Here is a 26056-nt window from a genome sequence, read left to right as displayed (position 1 = left end):
TTATTAACCAAGCTCTTCTGGAAGGCTGTCTTTATTCACTAAGGCAATACATAAGTAAATAAATAAAATTTCCAGGAACTAACCTGGGTAGCTTGGATCACTGTTTATTTATTACTTTTTTAAATTTAATTAAGACCTGGTTTTTTACTTATTTATTTTCAAGTTCATGTCATTTCTGTAATGCAGTTATTATATTACTCATTTAATAATATACTATAATGAAGACACTCTTGGTGATGATCATTCTGCTCACTTATCTTGATTGGGATGATTTCATGGGTGTGTTAGCATATGTCAAAATTTATCTAATGTATACCTTAAACATGTGTGGTTTATTACATGTCAATTAAACTTTAATAAAGCGATTAAAAATACAATAAAAATTTAGTAATTCATGTAATTATTAAGAGGTATTAAATTGTTATCTACATACAATGTTCATATTAGAGCATAAATACATATTCATAATAAGAAAACATGAACACGTACATTTAAATCTTAACTCTAACAAGACTTATCAGGACACGTGATTATATAGAAATACATATACAGGCTTGTAAAACTTGGCTATAGAGGACATTTTTGTAAATAGGGGTACGTCATACTGTTCACAGCAGCAGTATTTGCGAGAGCTAAAAGGCAGACACCGCCCAAGTGTCCATGGAAAGATGAATGGATAAACAAAATGTGGTATACACCTACAATATGTGATACCTAGAACAGTCAGACATACAGGGTGAGAGTCAGACATCCAGGGTGAGAGTAAGGGGGTATTGTTTAATGGGTACCGAGTTCAATTCTGCAAGATGCAGAGTTCTGGAGATGGATGGTAGTGCTGGTTTGCACAGTGGGAATGTTCTAACTGCCACTGAACTGTACACTAAAGAATGCTTCAGACAGGGACGCCTGGGTGGCTCAGCAGTTGAGCGTCTGCCTTCAGTTCAAGGTGTGATCCCAAGGTCCTGGAATCGAGTCCCACATTGGGCTCCCTGCGAGGGGCCTGCTTCTCCCTCTGCCTGTGTCTCTGCCTCTCTCTGTGTCTCTCATGAATAAATAAACAAAATCTTAAAAAAAAAAAAAAAAAAAAAAAGAACAATGCAGATAGTAAATTTTAGGTTGTGTGTATTTTCCCACAAGTAAAGAGATGAAAGTTTCTACACAATATTGTAAAATCAGTAAAGGTGTTATTTTGTAATTCTTAAAAATGCTTTTAAGTGCTTTCATTGATATTTAAGTCAAATACCTTCCGAGGTACCCTTTCCAGATTCCCTAAAAGACCAATTCTGTAGCTTACACCAAGTTAAAACTGTTTACTTGAATTTTATTACCAGTAGAGATCTACATATTGACTTCTTTTCCCCTGCCATGTGACATAATGCCTTCCGAACAAAGCCCTGGGAGGTCTAGGGTGTAAAGAAGGCACAATTCCCAGGACAAAAACTTCTTTTCTGGAAGAAGGACTCTACAGGTACCACTGGCAGCCCATGTTTATCTGGAGTGAACAATGGGAGCCTAGGAGTCAGAAGCTGGGCACCTGCTGATTTTAAAGGGTGTGGATCCTACAGATCAGGGCCAGGTCTGACTCTGTAAACTTGGCAGCAGAGAAATGACTGGGCCCTGCCCTGGCTTTCAATCTGTGCAGTGCATGAGGATGTGGCCATAACCACCAGATGGGCTTCTCCAAAGAGATTTCTGTTCCCATGCCCTAGGAGAATGTCTGAAATTTCAAAAGGGCTGCTCACAAACACACATCTCAACACTGCGGCTTTGCCCAGCACACAACATCCCAGCTCCTTGCCCACTACCTTCCTCCGACTCTTACACACAGAGTGCTTCATTTTTCCCAGAGCTTCCTTTCCTTCCAGGAGTTCAGCTTACTGCAGAGCCCTATTTTCCCTGAGCAATGGAAGAGAAGCCTTCAATCATCTCGCAGGAAGATGATAGCATCTGCTTGGGGATTCCAAGGAGATGTTTTACTGCAGCTTTTCACAAACTGATTATATTTAAAGCTCCCTTGGGGGCTGGGGGCTGGGAGGAAAGAAGCTTCAGAGAAGACCTTTGTTGGCATGAGTGAAGAACCGCTCAGACTTCCCAGGGGAACAACCTTGTTTAAATACCAGCAATCCACATTTCCAAGTGTGTGTGTGTGTGTGTGTGTGTGTGCGCGCGCGCGCGCGCGTGGAGTTTTAAATTTCGTCTCCAGCTCTGGAAGGGTCCTAAAAGGGTTAAACTGTTTCAGGCAAAGGCCTGAAGCTTTTCTACCAAAATGCTCCAGATGGAAATTAGAGAATTTCACTTCTCAGCTCTGTGGTGCACACATACTGCCCTTCTAAGACATTTAAAAAAAAAAAAAAAAAAAGGACAAGACCCCCAATGTTCTCAAAAAAGAAAATTTGCTCGGCACACAGTGCCACTCTGTTTCAGAGGATTCCTCCTGGAATATTTGCATTAACTGTCAATCTCAAGCATTCTGGGGCACTAGAAAAACTCAAGGTATGGCGAGGGTAAAGGAAAGGGTTCCAGAAGAAGCCGAGGACAACACTAGCAGAGAGACTACGCAGTGATGTGAAGCCTCCCCAAGGCTCACCAGATCATCATCTCCACCGTGTCTTGCACTGTACCACCTCTTGCAGCTCCAACCTTGCAAGAAGCTAACAGGCTATAGGCCAGAAGGCCTCAGGTTATGACCAGGAGCCTGACCAGAGTTGTCAAGAATTTCCAGAGATTCATGGATATGAAAGCGTTTCATTAACTGGAAAGAGCCATGTAAAAGCACTATGAATATTATTGCTTTTGAGTCAGACACTGAGAGGCATGAACTTTCAAAGGAATCTGAACACCCACAAACCAGAAACAATGATGGTTTTGAAGAAGGCGGCTACAGGCAGGCTGATGAAGGAGGCACGCCCCTCATAAATGTACCCTGGCCACGGCTGAGGCCTCGGGTTGGGGCTGCGGCCTCAGAAGCCCTCGGGGGCCCGTGCAAGCAGGTGGCTGACAGAGAAGCAAAAGCCACAGGGCAGACAAGATCCTGCAGAGCCCATTTCGAGTCCACTCGGTTCAAACCGTTCTGACAGAAAAAGGCATAAAGCCCAGGACTCTGGTCAGAAGAACAAGATAACGGCTGCCAACAACTAGACAGTTTATCTGTTCATTTTGCAGGAAGGGAAGCTGAGGGCTCTGGGGTTCAAGATACCTTTCACTGCTACTGGAGAAACCTAACCTAGAACTCAAGTTTCATACCCAGACTCGTCTCCCATCCCTGAACAGGGGTCACGCTGAGGGTGAACGGCCAGTTAGCCTTACGGTTAGCCTGATGTGGCAGGACGCAGGGCTCGCTAACAGAGTGGGTGGCGAGCACACATACCATGCCAAATGATTTCCACAGACCATCTCATTGACTCCTCACAGCTATCTTAAGATGCACAGTATTTTGCCTATTTTCCAGTTAGGAAGTTAAGGCTCAAACAAGTCACGGACCTTACCCCCGGTGCAAGATGAGCAAGTGACCCAACTGAGATTTGACACCTGGGTCAGCTCAAAAACTCAAAAAAAAAACCTGTGTGCTCTTAGCCACCAGACCAAAAGAGCAATTTTCTTTTTTATCTTGGCATCTGTAAGAGAAGACCAGCAGCAGTACCAGGCTCATGTAACACATTAAAACCTGAAATGCAGAATTCTGACTGAGGGCTTCTACCTGGTGGGGGAGCAGAGCCAACCTAGAACCCAGGTCCTTTGTCTCCAATCTCGATGCTCTTCAACGAAGAACCTGGGTTCTAGAACATATGTTCCTATGCTCCATAAGAGATGGGTCTTTGTCTTAGCCACTGCTAGACAACCCCTAGAACCCTAGAACACACAGAATTCAGTAAATAAAGGGCTGGTGAATAAGGGAATAGAGTCAAGCTGCCAGGATTTGGCCGTGTGACCTTGGGAAGTCTTCTCACCCTCTCGAAGCCTGTGTCTTCATGTAGTGAATATAGGGTAAAATAATATCTATCGGGATCCCTGGGTGGCGCAGCGGTTTGGCGCCTGCCTTTGGCCCAGGGCGCGATCCTGGAGACCCGGGATCGAATCCCACATCAGGCTCCCAGCGCATGGAGCCTGCTTCTCCCTCTGCCTGTGTCTCTGCCTCTCTCTTTCTCTCTGTATGACTATCATAAATAAATAAAATTAAAAAAAAAATTTAAAAAAAAAAAAAATATCTATCTTCTGGGTTGATGTCAGAATTAAACAAGACAACTCATATGAAGCACCTGAGACAGGTTGGAACATCATGAGCACTCAAAATGTAATCTGTTATTATTATTACCACTACTATTATTTGTTGATAGATTTGGGCTTCTTAAAGATTTCTTTTTTCCTACTCTGGTCAGATGATGTTTCATAGTAAATAAGAATTGGGCAAAACAGAGAATTTGAAGTCAGTAACCAGCTTCTACTTTCAGCTACCACCACCTAGCCGTGTGACCTTGGACAAGCCTCTTAATTTCTCTGTACTCCCCTCCACTATAAAATGAGGGACTAAATCATTTAAATCCATTTTTTATCAGGCACCTTCTCTAAGTAAGGCATCATGCTGGGCCACCTATAAAATTCTATGATCCTGAAGAGTGTCAGTGGAAAATATCAGAGCAAAGCAAAAACATTTTTCCTGCTTGCGGCAAGGTTGAGGAGAAACCCCAAATAGCCAACTGCATTACATCATCTCAATGAGCAATGTTTGTAAATACGCAAGTATTCAATTCTGAGACGCTCGTGAGAAATCTTTCACCAATAGGAATCAGCAGACAAGGTTCTATTAACACCCATCAGCCCTGAACCTTCCAAAAAATAAACATATAAAATCACTCTGCACCTTAGTCAAATGGTGTGCTGCTGGAGAGAAATCTGGGAAAGTCAAAGTTATTAACGTTCCCTACTGCAACAGTTAAGAATAGGATGTGTAAAAAAAATAGAATGACATATCTGGTTAAAATGGCAAGGGGGATTCCAGGAGCAGAATACAGTGCATCTGGACAGGACACAGAGGCCAGTGGCCTATTGTTTACAAAAACAGGTCCAGATTATGAACAGTGACAAGAGGCCAAGACCTCAATTATAACTCACAACCACACCTCTCCCAATCCCTGCTCAACTGAAGCTATCAATCAATCAACGCCCCCACCTCTGTAATAAACCCACCAGTATTTGCAGCCAAGTGGATAGAAGGTCCCTCAGGGCACCTCCAGCATTGACCAAGCTGATGACATTAAAAAGATCCTACAGGCAAAACGGGGGCTTGAAACTACATTCCAACCTTCCAAGAGATAAGGCAGCTGCCCATTTCAAGCTCTACACTATCCCCACCCCAGGCAATCATTAGAAGGGAGACATGGCCCTTCCCAAGTCCTCTATGATAGAAAAGGTCTCCTTGCATTGGTGCAGGCAAAGAAGGAGGGGCCCCTCCCTCTGTACTCTGAAACAAAGGAAAACCCAGAGCTCCAACCATGTGGTGTAACGTTCAAGGCCACCCACCTCTCCCACTCCCAAGCTGAAGTCTCAATGGGCTAGAGCACATGGCTCTTCCCAGTGACTGGCCAGGAAGGGACAGTGCCTTGCACAAACACATCCTGGGGCTCTTTAACAGGCGGGAACCTGTCCTATGGGAATGGCTGGTTAAAAAAAAAAAGGTTGTCTGGGAAGGGGCCCTGATTCATGCAGCACCAAGTCAGGTAGTCCATTAAATGTGTAGACAGATCACTTGGTTTCTCCAGGTCCACATTTTGCTTTAGCCTTCACATTTTTGCAGAGGCAAGTGGGCCTTTAAAAGCATGCATTCTGGAGCAGAGAGTGACAACACAGAAGGGTTAAACAATTATGTCTTCCCATTCTCCAGAATCAGCACCACCCAGCAACCCTAACATCCCAACTCCATTCATGTTTAGGTGAGGGCGGAGACCGGGTGTGAAATGACCTTATTCTTTCTGTTCTCTGATCTCTGACTGAATACAGGGCAACCAGAGACCTGGCAGGTACAAGGTGCACCCAAGGTGGCTACAGACTTTCAGTGTCTGTATGCCATAGCAAATGTCTCCTTTTGATATAGTGCATCAGAAAAAAACCCCGCCTCTCCAGGGGCTCCCCAAATGGTATACCTTCTCAAGGTTGCCTTTCTCTACCTGGACTCCTCTTCAACCTCTGACATAAATTCCCAAACACCTGTCAGATTTCAGTTGTCCTTCAAGGAAACCTGACCCAGACACCCAGAGGCAAACTGCCACCTTTCTCTCCCCAAGAACCTCCCGCCCCTCCCCCCACTCTGTCTAGCTTGTGGGAGAGGGCTGCCAAAATCAGGGCCAGCCCTTACAAGAACCAACCTAAAGCCCACTCTAAAAATTCCTTTCCAGAGCCGGTGGCCCCTGGCACAGCCCATCCCTTGGAGGCTCAAACCCACCTATGAAACCACCCCTGGGCTCAGCCTGCCCCCACCTGCTCCACCCAGAGAAATGAACATCCTGCAAATCAGGGTGGAAATACATGCCTCAATGGTCCACAGAGCATATGCATCATGCTATTTTTCAAAGCCCTTACCTTTGACCTGAGTATCGTACTCTGCTATGATCTCCTTATCCTTTTTGAATTTGGCTGGAGACGTCATGTTTTCCTTCTTTCTTCCAAATGCAAATTATGAATTGATAGATCCACGGGAAAAATCCAACCACCGAAATCAATACCTCCAAGACCGCTTCTCCCAAGGGCAGAAGGGGCCCCCCGCGGTGGTCTCCAGCGCTCCGGGGAGCGTGGGCTGCGGGCTGGGCTGAAGGCTACGGCGGGCACATGCAGACGGTGGACGCTGGGGCCGGGCGCGGCGGCGGCTGGTTTCTGTGCTAGAGCCGGAGCCGCAGCCTCAGCATTAGCCGGGAGAACTGCAGCGCCCGGAGGCTGGCCCGGGGTCTGACATCAACGACAGAGGCAGGGAGTGGAAGTCCTTCCGCACAACATGGTGTGGGGGGTGCGGGGGTGTGGACGCGCCCAGCTGTGTCCCCGGGAGGGAGTGGGTGCGTAAAAGGGTGCCGGGGGAGGGCTGGGCGTGCTTCGCGGTTTTTTGTTGCACAGGCTCGAAGATGCTGCAAATCAAATCCCAAACGGGAGCCACAGCAGCGCAGACTGGATCGGAAGTCGTTTGCTCCGGTTCACTTGCCTGTAAATGCAGGGAAAAGGGGAGGGGGCGATGAGCCCCAGCGCAGATCCTAAGCGCGGCGGGGGTGGGGTAGGGGACGTCGTTCCGAGCCGGGCCTTGGCCCATTCATCTCGGCCATACACCGCCCGGCGCACAGAGCCCGGCGCGGCGAGGTGCGGAGGAAGGAAGCTCCCTCCGGATTTTGTTTTAGGGCTGGAAGAAAACACTTTGGAGCAGCCGCCTGCGCGGGCTTCGGGTGGGGACTGCGGCGGGAACGCGGGGCTCCGGGCGGGGGCTGCGGCACCTCGGCGGCCTCCGAGCCCCGCCAGCGCTGGGGAGCCGCCAGCCGAGGGGAGCACTCTCCGCCGTGGCTCCGACGCGGCCCCTGACCCCCGGCTGGGACAACTCCCAGGACATCAAAAGGGATCAAAGCCAGGGAGGGACAAGCCACCCGGGCACAACTTTTCTTCCCCTCCCGCCCCTCCTCCCAGTTGTTTTGTTTTTGGTTACTAGCTTCTCTTGGCAGCAAAATGTTTGGGGCGGGGGGAGGAGACCTGCAGGAAAAAGCCTGCTCGGCACGGGGCACATCCAGGAAAACAATGTGGTCGACAGAAGCAGGAAACGGGTTAGAGGCTAGGGTCGGAGTCGGGAAAACCCGGAGGCGGGGGACGGAAGGCAGCCACCGCCTCCCCCAAGCCAGGGACCAGAGTGACTCTTAAATGCCACCCCCAATATTTTTTTGTCACTGTGCCCAGCCAACCCAAATACCGCACCCAGACCCAGGCTGGGGGGGGGGGGGGGGCGGGTTGGGAGGGTCGCAGTCCCGACTCCTCGCACCAGGAGGTGCCGGAGGAAATCCCGCCCTGGCCCAGGCCCGGGAGGCGGGAGGGAAGCAGCGGGAGCGCAGTCGGCCGTCACGCTCCCCACCGTGCCGCAGAGGCGACCCTCCCTCCTGGGTCGCCCCTTGCCCTCTCCCTGGCGGGGGGCGGGGGGCGGGGGGGCTCCCGCCGGTGTCTCCCACTTCCCGCGCGGGGAGGAGGAGGGAGCCCAGGCGGCGTGGTGGTTCAGGCAGGCAGGAAGCGGGGAGGGGGGTGTGAGGTGGGGTCCAGCGGCGGCACCGGAGCCGGGGATAACTGGAGCTTCAGCGCACGCCTGGGGGTGGAGAGACGGCAAAGGGAAGACGGCCTGGGCGGCCGGGGAGGGCGGGGAGCACAGGACAGGGGGCCACGGCGCTACAGCGCGCGGGAGAAGCGGGCAGCGCGGGGGCCCCGCGACGGGTCTGCGAGCGCGAGCGCGTGAAAGGGGCCGTTCCAGGCGGGCCGGGGCTGGGACGGGGCAAGAGAACCCCCAGCCTCCGGGGTCCTGGGCGCTAAGGCGGCTGCCTGCCAGGGCCTGGGGACAGGGGAAGCGGGCAGCCGATGGTTACGGGTGACGCCGGCGACGGCTGCCCAGCAGTGGCCGAGGCTGCCCGAGGCTGCCCGAGGCTGCCCGCGTGCGGAGGGCTTGGGGAGCGGGCCGGGTGCGGGCTGCGCGGCGGCACAGTCCCAGGGCAGAGCCCGGCTGTGTGGCGAAGGGCAGCGGGAGGTGCAGTCCCGACAAGTATTATGGGCTGTCCTGGAAGCTCCGGGGAGGGTCGGGGGGGGGGTCTGAGGGGTTCCGGGCGGCACCGCTGGGCGACGCCGCAAGCAGCATCCGCGCCCTCTCCTTCCCGCCCCTGCCGCGGTTTGTTCAGTCAGGGCTCCAGCCCGGCGGCCGGGAGGAGGCGAGGGGAGAGGGAAGGAGCCTTTACCTGGCTCTGACGCGACGGGTCTCGGGCCCCCGGCTCCGCTTCCCACTCAGAGATCTCCTCCCCTCTTCCCCGCCACCCGCTTCTACGCAGATCGGTCCCCTCGTCCCCTGAGGAGCCTCCGCCAACTCCGCAGGACCCCGCCGGGAAGCGGAGCCCGCCCCCTTACCAATCAACGCCCACTTTCTATCGACCGATGGGGCCGGGAGCCAATAGGAATAGCTGATCCCGCGAGGACGGGAATGGGGAGGAGGAGCTGGCGAAAGCTGGAGGTGGGACTAGCCCCACGGAGGCGTGGTCGCAGAGTAAGCTCCTCCCAGAGCTGCCGAGCCCCGAGGTAGAATTAATGGGCGGGATTAAAATGGAACCCACAGCCAAGCACACACTCTTGAGAGAAAGCGCGACCAATTGGACCGGGGCAGGGAGGAGGGGCGTTGCGGAGAATTTCAGCTAATGGAGAGTAGAGGCCGGCGGGCCCTGTGGGAAGTCTCCCAATAAGAGGCGCGAAGGGCGTGCCTTGCCGCTTCCACGGGGGCGGGAGGAGGGCGTGCCCAGCCTGCGGCCGCCCAATGAGCGCAGAGGCGGAGCCAAGCTCGGCCAACCAGAAACCGCGCTGGGCTCGGCACCGTCACTGAGGCGGGGCATACGGTCTCCGAGCCACTAAGATCTCTGCAGCCCGAGCCTCCCGAGCCTGCCAATGCGGGACGCGGGCGAGCCCCAGTTCTCCCAATCGGTGCGCGGCGCCGGCAATTCAAACTGACAGCCGGTTGGGAAGGCTGAGAGGGAGCGGAAGAGCGAGCGAAAAAACGACGCGCTCGGTGACAGAGACCCCGGCGCCGACTGAGCCCCGCAGGCGACCTCTGGCCCGTCCCGCCAGCACCACCGCGCGCTCCGAGCGGCCGCTTCGCCGGGGACCCAAGGGGCCGGCCGGGCCACGAGGGAGAGCCCGAGGGACGGCGGGCCGAGGGACGGCGCGAGAGCCCGCCGGCACGCCGAGGGCTGGGGCGGGGGCTGCCGGGAGGGGAGGAGGCGGGGTCCCGGAGCCCGAGCGGGCAGGGCGGCGGAGGGTCCCGGGAGGACGGAGGCGAGACGGGCTGCTCCTGGGCGGGGACGAACCGAAGCCGAGGGGATTCCTGGATCCCGGGAAGCGGAGGAAGACGTCCAGAGAGGCGGCGTGGGGAGGGACGCTTGGCCGGCGATCGCGGGCGCGGAATTAGAGCGCTCCGGGGGGGGGCCTGCGGGGGGGGCGCCCCGCGAAGACCCGGCGGGAGGAGAGCTTAGGGAGTCGCGGGACGGGCGGGGGCCGAAGAGTCGAGCCGCCGCTGGACGCCGGCTGGGGGAGCCTACGCGGAGCAGCTCCCCAGGCCCCTTGCAGCTAGCCCGCCGCCTCCCCTCCCCACACCCCACTCCCTTCCCGAAAGTTAAAAGGAAAGCCACATTTGCTGCTTCGCCCTGTTCCTCCTCAATAAATATTACTTTCACCGCCCCAAGGGAAAACAGAAAAGGACTAGTTTCCTTCCCAGCCCCGGACCTCGCGATTTGATTTTTGAACCTGGAGGGGGGGGGTGGGGGGTGGGGACCACACTAGGAAAGGTGCTGCTCTGGTTTCCTTGTTTCGCCATCCCGCGCCGCATCCTTGCCGGGACGCCATGTCTACCAGCACTTGTAGTTTCAAGGACCGGTGCGTGTCCATCCTGTGTTGCAAATTCTGTAAACAAGTGCTCAGCTCTAGGGGCATGAAGGCGGTGTTGCTGGCTGATACCGAAATAGACCTTTTCTCTACAGACATCCCTCCTACCAAGTAAGTCTTCTAGTGGCGGGCAACGGTAGCCTCTAACTAAATGGGAAAAGTGTATGGTTTGAACCTCTGGGAAGTCAACAAGGAGGTTATCATTTTGGTGTTCCAGCCACTCCCAACAGTCTGATGATGCCCCTGGAGTATAACTAAGTGGGCAGACTGTCTGGACAAAGTCTGTGGTTTAGCCAGAGTGGTCAGTCCTGATGTAATGCTTCTAGTTCAATTATAGTCATGTGGCCACATCCCTTAAGTTGACTCCCTGGCGCTGTGCCCTGCCCAACCATCCTGATCTCACTGGATCGAGTCCATGACCTGGACTCTAGACTCTAGGTAAAGTCCAGCAAGATTCTCTGTACTGTCAAAGAGAACAGGCCACTGAGTGTTTCGTTTTTATCCATAAAGTTTTAGGCCAAAAGAATATTCATAATTTTCTGCCATTATTTGCTCTTGGCAGGCTGAATCAGATCCTTTGCCCTTGTAAGTCGGTGTTCTCTCAAATCTCTCTCAGTGAGTGAGAAGTAGATCTGTATGCGATGAAATAGAGACTTCGCCCTGAAACAGTCCTTGTCCGCTGATTCAAATACTATGCACTTGTTTGCATTATTAAATCCTCTTAAATTCTGTTTTCAGACACTACGCACTTTCGTAGGTAGAGTGCTTGAGATTTTGCTACCTATTTGGGAAAATAGCCATTTTATTTGACTCAAACAGACCTTTGTCTAGCTCTAAAAGGTACTTTCTCTTTCCATAGTCAGCATATATTTGTATACCCTTACATAATTTTCAAGACTTAGGTCTCAACTGAAACTTTATCATTAAAGTGAAAGAGTAACTATCCAAACTATGGGTGAACAGCTATTCTTTGGACACAGAGTCAGAGGAAGGCAGGCTAATAATCATATTTTAAAATGAACTTTGTGATGATAGAAACTTGGACATTTTTTTAAAAATCTACTTCAAGCTGTGAACTCTCCCTTTCTTGAAATCTTTTCTGAAGTGGTTTAAGTGTAGCCATGCCTAATGACAAAGCCAACAGCTCTCACTTACGCAAAGATATTTGGGTTGATGTTTTGAATACCACTGTGTGTGTGAGTGTGTGTGTTGCAAAAAAGGAGAAGCACTAGACAATAAATCTAGAACCTACTATTGCACAGGTTCTATGATTTATCGTCTAGTGCTGTTTCTTTCTAGTAGCACAGGCAGAGACACGCACACACAAATCTGAAATATTAAGCCATTCATCTTGCAATTGATGTAGTAAACGATAAGATAAGGGCTCAGATACATGAATTGTTAGAGGTTAGACCAGAGTCTAGAATAGAACCAGTTTTTTTCCTACTGCCTAGTCTTCCTTGAAGGGGTTATGATGTGTACGAATTAATGAACACATAAAAGATTTTTTTAAGTGGAAATTTGTCCTTTATGGAAAATCACAACTATTAACTGTGATACAAATATACACAATATATTATTCTTCTACTTTGGAGTCTTTTTCAGCTCTTTGGGTCTACGAAATTCATGCTGAATCACAACCAAAAGTACACTTAATGACAAGGATATGAAAAAATTGGAATCCTTGTGCACTATTGGTAGGAATGTAAAATGGTGCTGCTGCTATGGAAAATAGCATGGAAGTTCCTAAAGAAATTGAAAATAGAATTACCATATGATCCAGGAATCCCACTTCTGGGTGTGTGTATATCTGTGTATGTGTGTACATCTGAGTATGTGTTTATATTTGGATATATATCCAAAAGAATTAAATGCAGAATTTAAAAGATATATTTGCATACATGTTCTTAGCAGTATTATTCACAATAACCAGGAGATGGAAACAACACAAATGTTAAATGTTCAGATGAAAATGAATAAATTAAATGTGGTCTATGCATATAATAAATATTCAGCCTTAAAAAGGAAGGCTATCCTGCCACATGCTATGACATGGATGGACCTTGAGAACATTATGCTAAATCAAATAAGCCAGTTGCAAAAAGACAAATACTATGTGCTTTCACTTATATGTGCTATATAAAATAGTCAAATTCATAGAAACAGAAAGTAGATGGTGGTTGCTGAGGGCTGAGGGAAATGGGGAGTTGTTTAATGGGTACAGAGTCTGAGTTTTGCAAGATAAAAATGGTGTGGAGATTCAGTGCACAACAATGTGAGTATACAGCCATGTGAATACTTCTGAACCATATACTTAAAAATGGTTAAGTTAGTAAATTTTACATGATAGGAGATTTTTACAACAATTTTTTTTAAAAGTGCCTTTAACTGTGTTTGCACATTTCCCTTTCCAGCGCAGTGGACTTCATTGGAAGATGTTATTTCACTGAAATCTGCAAATGTAAACTGAAGGACATCGCATGTTTAAAATGGTAATTTTTGGCAAGATTCTAGATGTAGCCCCACGTTTGGAAGACGGATGTTAACACCACAGCACAGAGAAAGGTTCAGTGGGCTGCATCGAGCACTGGTTATAACCCATGCAATGAGCCATTGAAAAGCCATTTGTTATTTAGAGTGATTTTTTAAAAGGGTCTCATGGCACATTTGTATATCATTTTACAATTTCTCAAAGTGCATCGACAAATATCTGCTTTCATTTTCAGAAAAAGGCAAATGTAGTTTAGGAAGAAAAAAGACATAGAGTTGCAATTATCAAAAAAATCAGATTTGAGCCCTGGCCCTACTCTTACTCTCAGTGTAATCTTGAGTAAACCCCCTAAACCTCTAAACCCTGAACCTCTGTCTCCTTGTTTAATTTATATCTTAAGAAGACAGAAACTATCTTCCAGCTTAAGAAGATAGAAATTTAAATATCTTTTGTATTTACCTTATAGACTGTTATTATGAATGTTAAAAGGCTTAAATAGACTATAAATGATAACAGATGAAAACTATTACTATTATCTTTTGAGAGTCCCATTTTAGAGAAAAGAAAGCTGAGGGTTTTTTTACATTTAAATGGGATTTGGGTTATAAATTACAATCCTAATAATTCAAATTCTTATGTGCTGATGACAACTTAAATTCATTCTTTTATTTATTTATTGAATAAATTCATTTATTCAAACTATATAATGAAGTCTAGACTATGTGCTAGTTATTGATATGGGGCCTAGAAACATTGCAATAAATAAGACAAAGTCACTGGCTTTTAGACATTATATTCTAGTGGGAAGGCAGTCAGTAAGATTTAAATAAATAAAATATTGAATAGAGTTGAGGGGCGCCAGCTGGCCCAGTCAGTGGAGCATGCAACCCTAGATCTTAGGGTCATGAGTTCAAGCCCCATGCTGGGTGTGTGGAGCCTATGTTAAAGAAAAGAAAAGAAGGGGGATCCCTGGGTGGCGCAGCGGTTTAGCGCCTGCCTTTGGCCCAGGGCGCGATCCTGGAGATCCGGGATCAAGTCCCGTGTCAGGCTCCCGGTGCATGGAGCCTGCTTCTCCCTCTGCCTGTGTCTCTGCCTCTCTCTCTCTCTCTCTGTGACTATCATAAATAAATAAAAATTAAAAGAAGAAAGAAAAGAAAGTTAGTTAGTTTGGGGTTCCTGGCTGGCTCACTTAGTAGAGTATATGACTCTTGATTCTCAGGGTTATGAGTTCAAGCCCTGCATGGGGCATGGAGCCTACTTTAACCCAAAAAAAGATATCGAATAGGATGGAAAATGCTCCAAAGGAAATAATAATAATAAATGATAGAGAATAATAGAAGTTGGGAGAGCAAGTAAGAGCTCTTTGAGACAGCATGATCAGGGAAGCCTTCTCATGAAAAGGTAACATTGGGGATGAATCCATAAGGATGAGAAGGACCTCAAGGAAAGACATTCTAGGTAGATGGGACAGCAAGTGCAGAGAACCCAGGACAAGAAGAAGCTTATGTTCAAGGAATAAGAAGATGATGGCTAGCATGGCTGAGACATTGTGAACATCCAGGGTGAGTTATATGAGTAGATTAAAGATGTAGTTAGAATCCAGGTAATCTAGAGCAGCACTGTCCAATAAAAATCTATAAGCCACATCTGTAATTTAAAGTCTTCTTTTAAAAATAGTAAATAAATAAAATCTTCTAATAACCACATTTTTAAAAGTAAAAAAGAAACAAGTGAAATTAATTTAAATTGTAAATTTTATTTCTCAGTATAACCAAAATATTTTTCAACATGTAAACGACATAAATTATTAACGCAATATTTTACTGTCTATCTTTATTGTAAGTCTTTGAAATCTAGTGTATGTTTTAAATTTATACATAACTTTAGTTTAGTCTAGCTAAACTTCAAGTACTCAATAGCCACATTTGGAATAGCACAGATCTGGACCTTGGTGTGAAGGGGTTTTTTTGTTTTGATTTTTGGCCAGTGGGAAGCCACCAAGGGCTTTTTAACAAGGGTGCAAAATGATCTGATGTATCCCTACTAGAATGTTAGCTCCATGAGAACAAGGACTTTGTCTACCGCTATATTCCCAGCATCTCGAACAGTACCTGGCACATAGTAGATGCTCAATAAACATGAGTTAAATGAGTGAATGAATATGGATGATAATTAAAGGCATAGAATCTACTTTTGCAATATAGTCTTACAAATAACTGTCAGTCCTGGTCCAAGAACAACTTGCTTTCATTTGTTTGCCTTTCAAGCAGATTATGGTTTGAAGACATATTTTAGGTAGGCTGGTACCTTTTATAGTATCTTTGATAGGGCCTTACAAAAATGGCTGACTCCCACATCTCACAGGGTGGGAACAAGCTATAAATAAGAATTTTTACAACCCAAGGTATAAGTAGTTCATGTTGTCATTTTTTTTAAAGCACTAGCTAAAACATGCCCTGCATATTCACTCTATATAATAGTGACCACATAGGAAAAAAAAAATCTGTGGAAAGTGAGGTACTTATGATCAGATGGATAATCCTGAAGACAGTAAAAACTTTTGCAACTCTCTAGAAGCTAAGGATTTGCTTTATTTCTGAATTCCTTCAAAAACACTAAAACTAAAATTAGAGCAGCCAGCTTGTGTTTGGTTTACAGGGGCTCATGCTGTCTTCCTACTCCTCCATCTGTTGAAACAATTTTAGGTGCTGGCATAGAACTAGAACATAGAAGAACCTGACCTGCCACAGTCCTGGGGGATAGCAAAAACCCTTTTGACCCAGAGATCTGAGTTTATTTCATGTATTTTTTTTGTGTATGGCACATCTACTTTGGGTGATTTACAGAACACACCACAACCCTAGAGCATGGCATCCAGAAGCTAGCTGAAGGAGAACACATAAACTAATACTAGCGAAGAAATGGAGAATGTATTAGTACTGTTTCACTTCACTGAAAGGCCATTTTCCCATTTGGCAGTAGCACTGTCAAATTTAACATTACCAGAGTAACTCCTATCCCAAAGGTCCTAGCAATGGAGGTTGTTAGGAGGAAATGAGGTCTTCATATGGTCTATGTATTTACTTTAGCACATAAAAATGCATATATGGCCAGTTATTAGGTGGTATCTAACTATATTTGCTTTCTGTCTCAGTGGGAACATTGTAGGTTATCATGTGATTGTTCCATGTTGTTCCTGCCTTCTTTCCTGCAACAATGGGCACTTCTGGATGTTTCACAGCCAGGCAGTTTATGATATCAACAGACTAGACTCTACTGGTAAGAAACAATTGACTCAGATATTCCCCTAACACTTATATGTCTATCAATACCTGAGTGAAACTCCCAATTGATCGTTTTAGGACTCCCTCTGAAACCCTCTTACATGGGTTGAAAGAGTGAAACTTGAGTGCTTTCAGTTTCAGTGCTTTCTGAAACATTCAGTTAGGGAAACTACTAGCCAAGATTCGTCACCATGTCTGTTGTCATTATTGTGTATAAGAGCCTCAAATGTGGCTCTTCTTGGTCTTTTTAAGACAAGATCGGGTGCATTCACAGTGGTATGGCCATAGGCTCTTCTTGATCTTCCTAAATTAATGTTAGTTGCTCTAAATTGTTGCCTTGGTGTACCTTATAGCTCCAGAGAATTTTGGAAGATTTTAGATTTACTGGTCAATTGTGCGTGTGTGTGTGTGTGTGTGTGTGTGTGTGTGTGTGAAAGCACGGAGAGGAGGCTGGGGCAGTGGCGAGCTGGGAGGGAGGATGACTAGGTAACCTTTGTATTTGGTGATGTTGCTCCAGGATAAAAACAGACACTTGGACATCTATGTTAATAAACCATGATGGAATTTTATTCAAGGGAAATATTTAAACCCAGTATGTTATACTAATTACTACTTAATATACAATCAATTCTTAAAGGATATTTACATAATACATTTTATATTGTCTGGAATGATGTCGTTTTGTTGTAGGACACCTGTTTTCTCTGTCTATCCATTTTACACAACAGATCAAGCTGACTTTTAGTGGGATTTTTAGTGGAAACTAAAGTTGACAGAACAAATTTAAAGAACTCAACAATCCAGGTTGGCACTCACACTCTCAGGTTTTTAAATGTACTTCAGAACTTAAAATATATTCCTTTTCTCAAGGATGATTTGCCTTCACAGACTAATGATCATGAATTGTAAGCTAGGTCCTCAGGATCTCAAATCTGCCAGTTACGCTTGGGTTTTTATAGACTCTGATTTTTTTTAATCACCTGGTGTTCAATTGTAGCTCTCAGCCCATCATTTGTGGGTCTTAATTTCAGACTCTGGGATGTAAAGAGGGCCATTTTTGAGGAAGGGCTTATCTGAACTCCCCAGAGATACAGGCTCCTAGCTTAGGGCTCTAGTTTTATATTTATGTTGATCATGGGACACATTAAAGGACGTTTCTGCTTTGATACTATTTTTCTTGCATCATAGAATTCAAAACACAGGGTGGGGATTTTTCCATTTTGATTTACTTTTTAATATTGGTCAATTTTTCAAAGATAAAAGCCCCGCATTCTTCCATTCGCACTGAATCTAATCCATGAGAAACAGATGTATCACAGGATTTCCTTCCTCCCTTCTTAACAGAGAAAGGAAGGTGCTCCTTCTGTCAGATCCAATCTCTTAGTTTATTTTTTTTCCTTTGAACCGATTGTGCCGAGCTACTTGTGTCTCTAAGTATTCACTCCAAGAATATCAAACTTCTCCTTTGTAACCCCAATACTGTGATTTAAAGCAAGACTTTCTAGATGCTTGCTATAAAACAGGTTTTCTCATGATGCTAGGACTGTCCTTGAATCACCTGAGTCAGCAGCATCAAAGGAATATATACACAAGCTTTATGAAATTCTAGAATGTTTAGACTGAAAAGGCCCCAAGTCTCTGTTCTAAGCTAGGCTTCACATGTCGACCCGATTTCCTGAAACTTCCTGAGGAGCTTGAGGAACCTTCAAATTCCCTGGAATTGGCAAATGCCCTCAAAGGCAAATTGACTTCAGCTCTCATTCACCCTTTATGGTTTCTAATTATCCCTTAGATTTTGGCCTAGTAATTCTTGTTAGCTCCTCAGTGCCATATTACCAGAAGCAGAATACTGTTCAGTCTGGGGCAGGGAGGGGGGGTATTTTTTATTATAAACAATGCAAACACACAAAAAATTACAGAAAGTAATATGATAGACATCTATATAGCCCCCCACCCCCTGCATGAAATAGATGCTAACTTCTTACCTGATTAGATTCTAGTATCTCAACCAAGAGAGACAGTTGATTATTTACATGGTTCCAGCAATGCAACAATGCACCTCCTTGGACATGTCTCCTTGAATACTTGCGGAAGATAAGGTAGTTAGAGGAAGTGATGAATGATGAACTCTATTTGCTATATATGTATGTATTTGCTATTTATATATTTAATTCACACAACAGAATACAGAAATTAAGAGAAATGAGCTAAAGCTATATATATATGGATATAGGTAAATCTCAAAAGCATAATGTTGAATGAAAAAAGCCAATTAGAAAAGATACATATAATGCCATACTATAAAAATTTAAATACACACACAAAATAATATATAGTCTGCAGTTGCATACATTTGTAGTAAAGGTAGTAACAACATCCATAGGGTATTGGTAGTAGTGGAAACTAGATTCAAGCCAAATCGCCAAACCCTGGTTATTCCATTTCACTACGTGGCCACTATCTCAGTGTGTATGGAGTGAGTATCCAGGTTACCGAGTCCTTGTATCCACACTGACAACTGGAGAGCATGAGATTTGCTTTCCTTGTTGGATACCATCAGCTCTCCTAATATTTTTTTCCCCAATTTAGTACTTCCAAGTTATGTAATATAGTACATGCCCAGAATAAACTATCTCATTATCTTCTATTGTGTGTGATATTTTACTATATGCCTATGCTAGATTCTTCAGTATGAAGTCTGACTGTCCATCCACTATGAGGCTCTACATTGTTGTTTTGTTTATTGTATTGGCAGTTATAGCCTAAATCCTAAATGAAAGGATTGCAATTCATATTAGAACTGATTTCAAAACCTTGCTTTTTTTATTTTTTTATTTTTTTTAATTTTTTTTTTTAAAACCTTGCTTTTTTTAAATTACAAAAAAGCCATCAGCTACTTCCATGCTTGTTGAGGAGATGAGGAGACTTATTTAAGCCTTTTCCCTGTGCCCTCCAAAGAGACACTTAATCTAAAATAATCTTGTGAGGGGGACCTGGGTGGCTCAGTGATTGAGCATCTGCCTTTGGCTCAAGTCATGATCCCGGGGTATTGAGGTCAAGTCCCACATCAGGCTCCTTGTGGGGGAGCATACTTCTCCCTCTGCCTATGTCTCTGCCTCTTTCTCTGTGTCTCTCACGAGTAAATAAATAAAACCTTAAAAATAAAATAATCTTGTGAGATTGCCATCCTTAAAGATCAATAAAATAGATTTGAAAATTATCAGTGTAGAGTGACTATGGCATAATATAGTTGGGGGCAGGGTTTGAGGATATGGCCTCTTGGCCTCAGATTTTAGAATTCAAAGCCTTGCTTAAACGGGCTTTAAAAATGTTTATGTCCCAAATGAATATATATATAAGATCATTTTTACCCACGGTACCCTCTCTAATACCTTTTCTCTTTACTGTTAACACTATGGTTTCATATAGCATGTTCTGAGTTGTAATAGTACTGAGTAATTATATGATCTCTTCTCTTCAGGGGTGAACTTCCTACTTTGGGGCAACCTGCCAGAGATAGAGGAGAGCACAGATGAAGACACATTAGATATCTCAGCAGAGGAATGTATTCGATGATTGGGATTATAATATGTATGATATTCAGACTCTTTCCTATTTAAAATACACAGTAATGGATCAACTGTAAAAGTATTAGTAAGGATTTACTACCAATTTCTCTTTTGGGGAGGGCAAATGGGACATTTATTGATTTATTTATTTGCTATCTCAGATTTGTTACATGAATTTAATTTGAGCCATTTTTAGTTCTTTCCTTCTACTGATTCCTCTTCCTCTCTTCATCCCTCCACGTGGTAAAGGTGTATTCTAGAATTCAGATTGGAGAAGATCATTTCGTGTGTCACTCAACTACCTCACAATCTTGGGGGGGGGGGGCGGTTTCTTACAACTAGATACAGGATACCATTGATTTTACATTCTTGAATAAGAGGCATTAGTACATATATATGTGTGTATGTCAACCAAGCATATATCCATGCATATAACCATGCATACATATGACAAGCTCAACTGGGGATTAAAGTTTAACAGGAAATTTTTTTAACCAAGCTGTTGAGTTTCCATAGGTACTGGTTATCCTGCATTATGTTGGTGAAAACTCCTTAAAATGGAGCAAGATTTTGTGAATCAGCAAATGGAATAAGTTGAAAGTTTAAAATGTTTGGAGAAATTCTCCTAATTCCTTGGCACAATGTTAGGTAAATGAATTTGTCACAAAATTATCAATATATACTGTTTGCCAACATTATTTATTTACATTTTTCTAAAGTCCTCTGGTTATTATGTCATAAAAGCAGATCCAACTTGAAGTTATTCTATTCCTTAGGACTTTCTCTGTAAATAGCAAATTAAATGAGTAGTCTCAGTTCCAACCCTTGAATAGGAAAAAACTAAAGAAGTGTTTTGCTTAAGCCATTGTACACTATAAAGAGAGTTTTGTTTTTGTTTTAAGCTGCATTCAGAGCCACACAGGAATAGGAAATGTGACAGTGCTGGATTGTGGTTTTAGGTATAGCTAAAATCAGTATATTGCCTTTGTAATACCTTGGCCATAGGCATTTTGTTGATAGTGATACCAAAACAGACTTGAGTTATGGTTTTGTAAATAAAGTTCTATTGTAAAAATTACCAGCCTTCCTTTGATTTTTTTATCATACCCATTTTTCTTACCCCAAAATGTGAAAGTCACACAAGAGCTGACATTTATTGAGCACTTACCATGTACCAGACACTGTTCTAAACTCTTTACATATTTCATTCACTTATTCCACATGACACACCCACGAGGTAGATATTATTCAATTTTCTCAGATGACACAGGTGAGGCATAGAGAGGTTAAAGCAGCTTCTCCAAGGTCAGATAACCGGTCAGAGGTATGGCCAGATTCTGACTCAGACAGACTGACTCCAGAGCTCCTGCTCTTGTTTGTTATGCTGTCTTCAGATGCACTTGTAGGCATGAATCAGCTACAATTTTATTTAGCCAGGATCCATGCTAGGGAACACGTACCTTGTTATGTATCCTAAAAGGAGGCCTCTGAGGCTGATTTCAAGGTTGAACACTCATACTGGATCATAAGATAGAAGCAACTTGTGGCATCAACAGAATCCTTTGCTATAAACCAAGATCCAACTTCAGGAAATGCTATTACTAGTACCCGGAAAACTTTCCAAAAGTCTTTCACATGGACTGATGATCAGTGCTGTGATGCTATAGACAAATGTGGACCAAATGTGTAACAATTTGGTTTGGGATTTGGGGTTTGTTTGGGTTTTTTCCCTTTAACCTCTCTTAAAGACTTTTTGGAACAAGGTGGCATGATGAATAGAGCTTAAAAAAATAATTTGATACTACATTATATACATCTTCAGTTCACTTGTTCAATTAATTAGAGAAGAAAAGTTTGATACTAGAGGAGAAAAAGTGGCAAGTTTAAAATTGAGCAGAGTTCATCTGGTTTTCCTTGTGCTCATGCCTTCAAAGACTGGTCGAGGGGCTCTTTGAAGAGCAAAAGCAAGACAGGGGTGCAGTGATTAAAGCAACCCCCAAAGGTGATCCCATTCCAGCTGGAGAATATTTCAAATTATTCAACCACCTTTTAGCTAACGGGGTTATGGGAAGGTCAGTTCAAAGCTACAAATGTATTAATAATGTTTTATCTAAAGAAATATATTCGTGACATTGGTGGGGTTTTTTTTTTTTTTGACACTTTCTTAATAAAAGCAAATGACACACACCCTGATAAGAACAAAAGCAGAAGGGGTAGCCCTGGTGGCGCAGCAGTTTAGTGCCACCTGCAGCCCAGGGTGTGATCCTAGAGACGGTGGATCGAGTCCCACGTCAGGCTCTCTGCATGGGGCCTGCTTCTCCCTCTGCCTGTGTCTCTGCCTCTCTCTCTCTGTCTCTGTGAGTAAATAAATAAAATCTTAAAAAAAAAAAAAAAAAAAGAACAAAAGCAGAACCATATATGTAGATTTAGCAGAGTTCCTAGTCCTGGCATAATTCGTAGGCCTAGAAAACCCATTTATGCTTTGGCCCTCTTCTAATATTTAATTCAATCCAACAAATCTGTCTTATGCCCATATGGTGTGCCAAGAATTGAACAATGATGGCCTCACACTTGCCCTCGTGGAGAACGCAATGAGTTGGAAAGAGGATAAACCTGATGCATCTACCTAATGCATCAGGATATGTGATTTAACAAATAAATGCTCAGAGTTCAGAGACACCATAGATGAAAAAACAATCTCTCTGAGTAGTAGGAGCGAGTGGGAGTCAAGAAAGCTACAGACAAAAAATAATACTTTCGCCAGGCTTTGAAGTACAGTTAGGGGTTTGCCAGCTGGGATGAGAGTTCTGGACAGAGAGAATAGTATAAACAAATGCACTGGAGCTTAAAAGTATCTGGCTTTATCTGGCAAATTATAAGTAGTCCCCTATACCTTCCAAGATACGTGATAAGAATGAATTTAGGGGTGCCTGGGTGGCTCAGGGGTTAAGCATCTGACTCTTGATCTCAGCTCAGGTCTTGATCTCAGGGTCGTGAGTTCAAGCCCTGTGTTGAGCTCCATGCTGGGCGTGGAGCTATTGATTGATTGATTGATTGATTCATGCATTCATTCATTCATTCATTAGAGGTAGAGAGAGAGAGAGGCAGAGACACAGGCAGAGGGAGAAGCAGGCTCTGTGCAAAGACCCTGATGTGGGACTTGATCCTGGGACTCCAGGATCACCGCCTGGGCTGAAAGCAGACCCTCAAGCCACCCAGGTGTCTCATGGAGCCTACTTAAAAAAAAAAAAAAAAAAGTAATTAGAAAATAAAGCTACCAAGGAAGGTTGAGATGCTGCAATGGAGAACAGTCTATGCCACTGTTCAGTTTAGACTTTGCCCAATAGCAATATGGAGTGATTGAGGTTTTAAAGTGGGAGAACAAGACCATCTGATTTAGGATGGTAGCTCTGAGGGTGAAGTGCAATCAAGCTTAGTTCTCCGGGTGTTCTTTCGTGGATGCACTTAACAACTCAACCATGGAAATTGTATTTATTGCCTTTACCCTAAGAACATACATAGATCATGAAGTTCCCTGAGGTTCTTGACTTTCATGGAACATCTGGTCTGCAGTGGGGCACCGCCTCTTTTTTTTCCTCTTCCATCCTGTCATTCCTGAAGTTCAAGGAAGGGACAGTGAGTCATCTGCTGACCCACTGTGGCTTTTTTTTTCTCCTTTATCTTTTTCCTCATGTCAGTTTCTCAACCTCAAATTCGGCTCTTCTGTTGAGGCATCTTGGGTGGGGGCTAATCTTAAGGCCATAATATTTTATGTAATCCCTGGGTCTGAAAACCAGGTCTTTAAATAGTACGAATCTAGGGAGAGTATCCTACAAAGAATTGCTCTTTTGACCTCTGAGTCACACATGGCTGATAAGGAATAATCTATATTGTTTTACTTTGGTGAGGAGGAAGTGACCATAATCTATAAATCATGATGAATGAAACAACTAACTAATTAGAACGTATGTGGGGAGTGGGGAAGGCGAGAGAGAATACTGCTCAAATAGTCCTGCTTCAGTGGTAAATTATTCGATGAAGGTTTTCTCTATTTTAACATTCATGCTTATAAAAGGAAATAGTTTCCTTTTCTGCCTTTTTTTTTTTTTTTTTTTTAACTTTCAAAGCAGCCTAAACCATAGTTTCTTTCTTGCCTGGTATTGAGCGTATGCCAAATCTACCCTAAACTGCACAGATGGAAAAAATTAGTCTATGTCTGTGGTACCTCTGGGGTTGAATATTTTTAGTACTTACATCTTTAGCTAAAGATTCTTTCTTCCAAGACTCTCAGAGAATCATTTTATTGTCATCCAATGGATAAACTTACTGAGATAAAAATTAATAACATCACGTGTTTGTATATCCCTTTTAATTTATTGCGAACTTTTATATACACCTTAATGTAATCCTCAGAATAACCTTGGGAATTATTTCCATTTTACAAGTTAAGAAAGAAAATCTTAGTCTCAACACCCAGCGACCTAAAAGAATTTAAACTTGAGGGGTTGCCTGAGTGGTTCAGTTGGTTAAGTGTTTGCCTTCAGCTCAGGTCATGGTCTCAGGGTCTTGGAATCAAGCCCTGAGTCAGGTTCTTTGCTCAGTGAGGAGCCTGCTTCTCCCTCTTCCTCTGCCCCTCCCTTCTGGTTGTGCTTCTCCCCCCACAAATAAATAAAAAATCTTTTTAAAATTTTTAAAAAATAAAATTAAAAAAGATTTTAAACTTGAATGTGAGTCTTCTAATCTTAGTTTAGGTTCTTTCCTCCCTCCTTAGCTTATTCCAAACCCAAGGTCTATTTTTTCCTCATTAGCTGTCAAACTCAGGACTTTTTTCCTTTCAGCCTCAAATCCTCGCTATTGTCATTAATTATCCATCCACCTAATATTTATTGAGTGCCTACTGTGGGAAAGCTAGAAGCTGAGGACACAGCACTAAGTAAGACAAAGCTCCTCCTCTTCTGTGATGCTAACATTTCTTTGAGAAAGTGGGAGAAAGTGAGGTAGCTTTTATTGAGGGTTTACTACATCTCAGCTCTGTTCTAAGGGCTTGACATCTAACAACCCTAAGAAGTAAATCCTATTGGTATAGTCACCACACAGTTCAGGAAGCTGAGGTATAGAGAGACTAAGGAACTGGCCCAATGTCATACTGACACCACTTGAAGATTTGAAGGACCCAAAGTAATTAGCTTAATGACCATGTTTCCTTTCTGGTCTTCAATGTAGCTGTCTTCCATCCAAAAAAGTCAAGTTTTCCATTAACAAGCTTCCTGTATGCATCTTTTGCTATTAGATCTTAGTTGATTTTTTTTTTCTCTTAATTAAGATGGTGGCAACATCATCTCCCTTCTCAGTAAGGAAGACTTGGTATGCCTGTACATGATAAAAATGCTAGTCTTACACACTCTGGAAAAAGAAAAAAATTTAGGCAAAACTCAATTTCCAACTTTGCTGCACTTTTACCTGGAAATGAAGTTTTTTTTCACTAACTCAGATTTTTATCTTAGAAGCAACACAATAAATGTTCATTAACGAGTATATACCTATTATTTAAACTTTATGTATGTAAAAAAGTGAATTAAATGACTACCGTTTGCAAATGGCTGTAGTTTCAGCCTTCCTTATAAGCCTGTATTTAAAATCTATTTGTATGGCATTTCAGAAGCAGCCTTGCCACAGGTGAGCACTACTGAGCCTTCATAATGAGCTTATGTATTTATTTTGAGGACAGCAAAAACAGGTATTAAATCTATATTCGAATTTTGCCTTAACTTGTATTAAGAGTGGGATGACAAATATCAAAAGATTAATTGGATTTGCCAAATATGGGCACCATAGAATTTTGCCCACCACAATCCATCTCTACACCTCTATTCACACAACCCACTTCCTCTGGAAAAGGGCCCATGGTAAAAGAAGGCATATGGGAATGATTCACTCAGGGAAAGCTGTACCCAGAATATCAAAACAGTTTGCTTTCTGTCTCTATATCCTTGCCATGATTTTTCTACCCAAAGGAACCACCTGCTATTATGGCTGTGACACCTGAAATGCTTTCTGTATATTGCAGGAGATTG

The 26056-nt window shown here is 44.2% G+C and overlaps 2 protein-coding genes across 19 annotated transcripts in view; one reads left to right on the top strand and one right to left on the bottom strand.

Annotated features, from left to right (window-relative positions):
- The window catches only part of SRGAP2 (SLIT-ROBO Rho GTPase activating protein 2), a 236038-nt gene extending 226621 nt beyond the window's left edge, over nt 1-9417 (bottom strand). For 9 of the 17 annotated variants that reach the window (XR_012001778.1, XR_012001779.1, XR_012001780.1 and 6 more), the window contains exons 1-2: nt 8952-9122; nt 6574-7183 (exon numbers count right to left, since the gene is read on the bottom strand). Coding sequence is in view for 9 of the 17 variants with exons in the window: in XM_072759457.1 (XP_072615558.1) it covers nt 6574-6640 (67 nt within the window). In the remaining 8 variants the exon portion in view is untranslated. Of the gene's footprint in view, nt 1-6573; nt 7184-8951 lie in introns of all 17 variants that reach the window. The other 8 variants (XR_012001782.1, XR_012001783.1, XR_012001784.1 and 5 more) reach the window with 1 other exon arrangement.
- An 862-nt stretch (nt 9418-10279) lies between these two features.
- Nucleotides 10280-21030, top strand: FAM72A (family with sequence similarity 72 member A). 2 transcript variants are annotated; one of them, XM_025991650.2, is made up of 4 exons: nt 10280-10749; nt 13053-13130; nt 16284-16408; nt 19895-21030. In XM_025991650.2, the coding sequence occupies exons 1-4, from the start codon at nt 10598-10600 to the stop codon at nt 19987-19989; spliced, it is 450 nt and encodes a 149-aa protein (XP_025847435.1). In that variant the 5' UTR covers nt 10280-10597; the 3' UTR covers nt 19990-21030. The 2 variants fall into 2 exon arrangements, with proteins under 2 accessions (XP_025847435.1, XP_025847436.1); XM_025991651.2 differs by lacking the exon at nt 16284-16408.
- The last annotated feature ends 5026 nt before the right edge of the window (nt 21031-26056 follow it).

Source organism: Vulpes vulpes, chromosome 5 (genome assembly GCF_048418805.1).
Source record: "Vulpes vulpes isolate BD-2025 chromosome 5, VulVul3, whole genome shotgun sequence".
NCBI classification, from domain to species: Eukaryota; Metazoa; Chordata; class Mammalia; order Carnivora; family Canidae; genus Vulpes; species Vulpes vulpes.
Note: the sequence above shows the minus strand (reverse complement) of the source record. Positions and strands in the feature narration are given on the sequence as shown.

Coding starts and splice junctions, on each gene's coding strand:
- FAM72A (XM_025991650.2), top strand. CDS start 10,598: ATGTCTACCAGCACTTGTAGTTTCAAGGACCGGTGCGTGTCCATCCTG. Junction 10,750..13,052: donor ACAGACATCCCTCCTACCAA/GTAAGTCTTCTA, acceptor TTCCCTTTCCAG/CGCAGTGGACTTCATTGGAA. Junction 16,409..19,894: donor CAACAGACTAGACTCTACTG/GTAAGAAACAAT, acceptor TCTTCTCTTCAG/GGGTGAACTTCCTACTTTGG.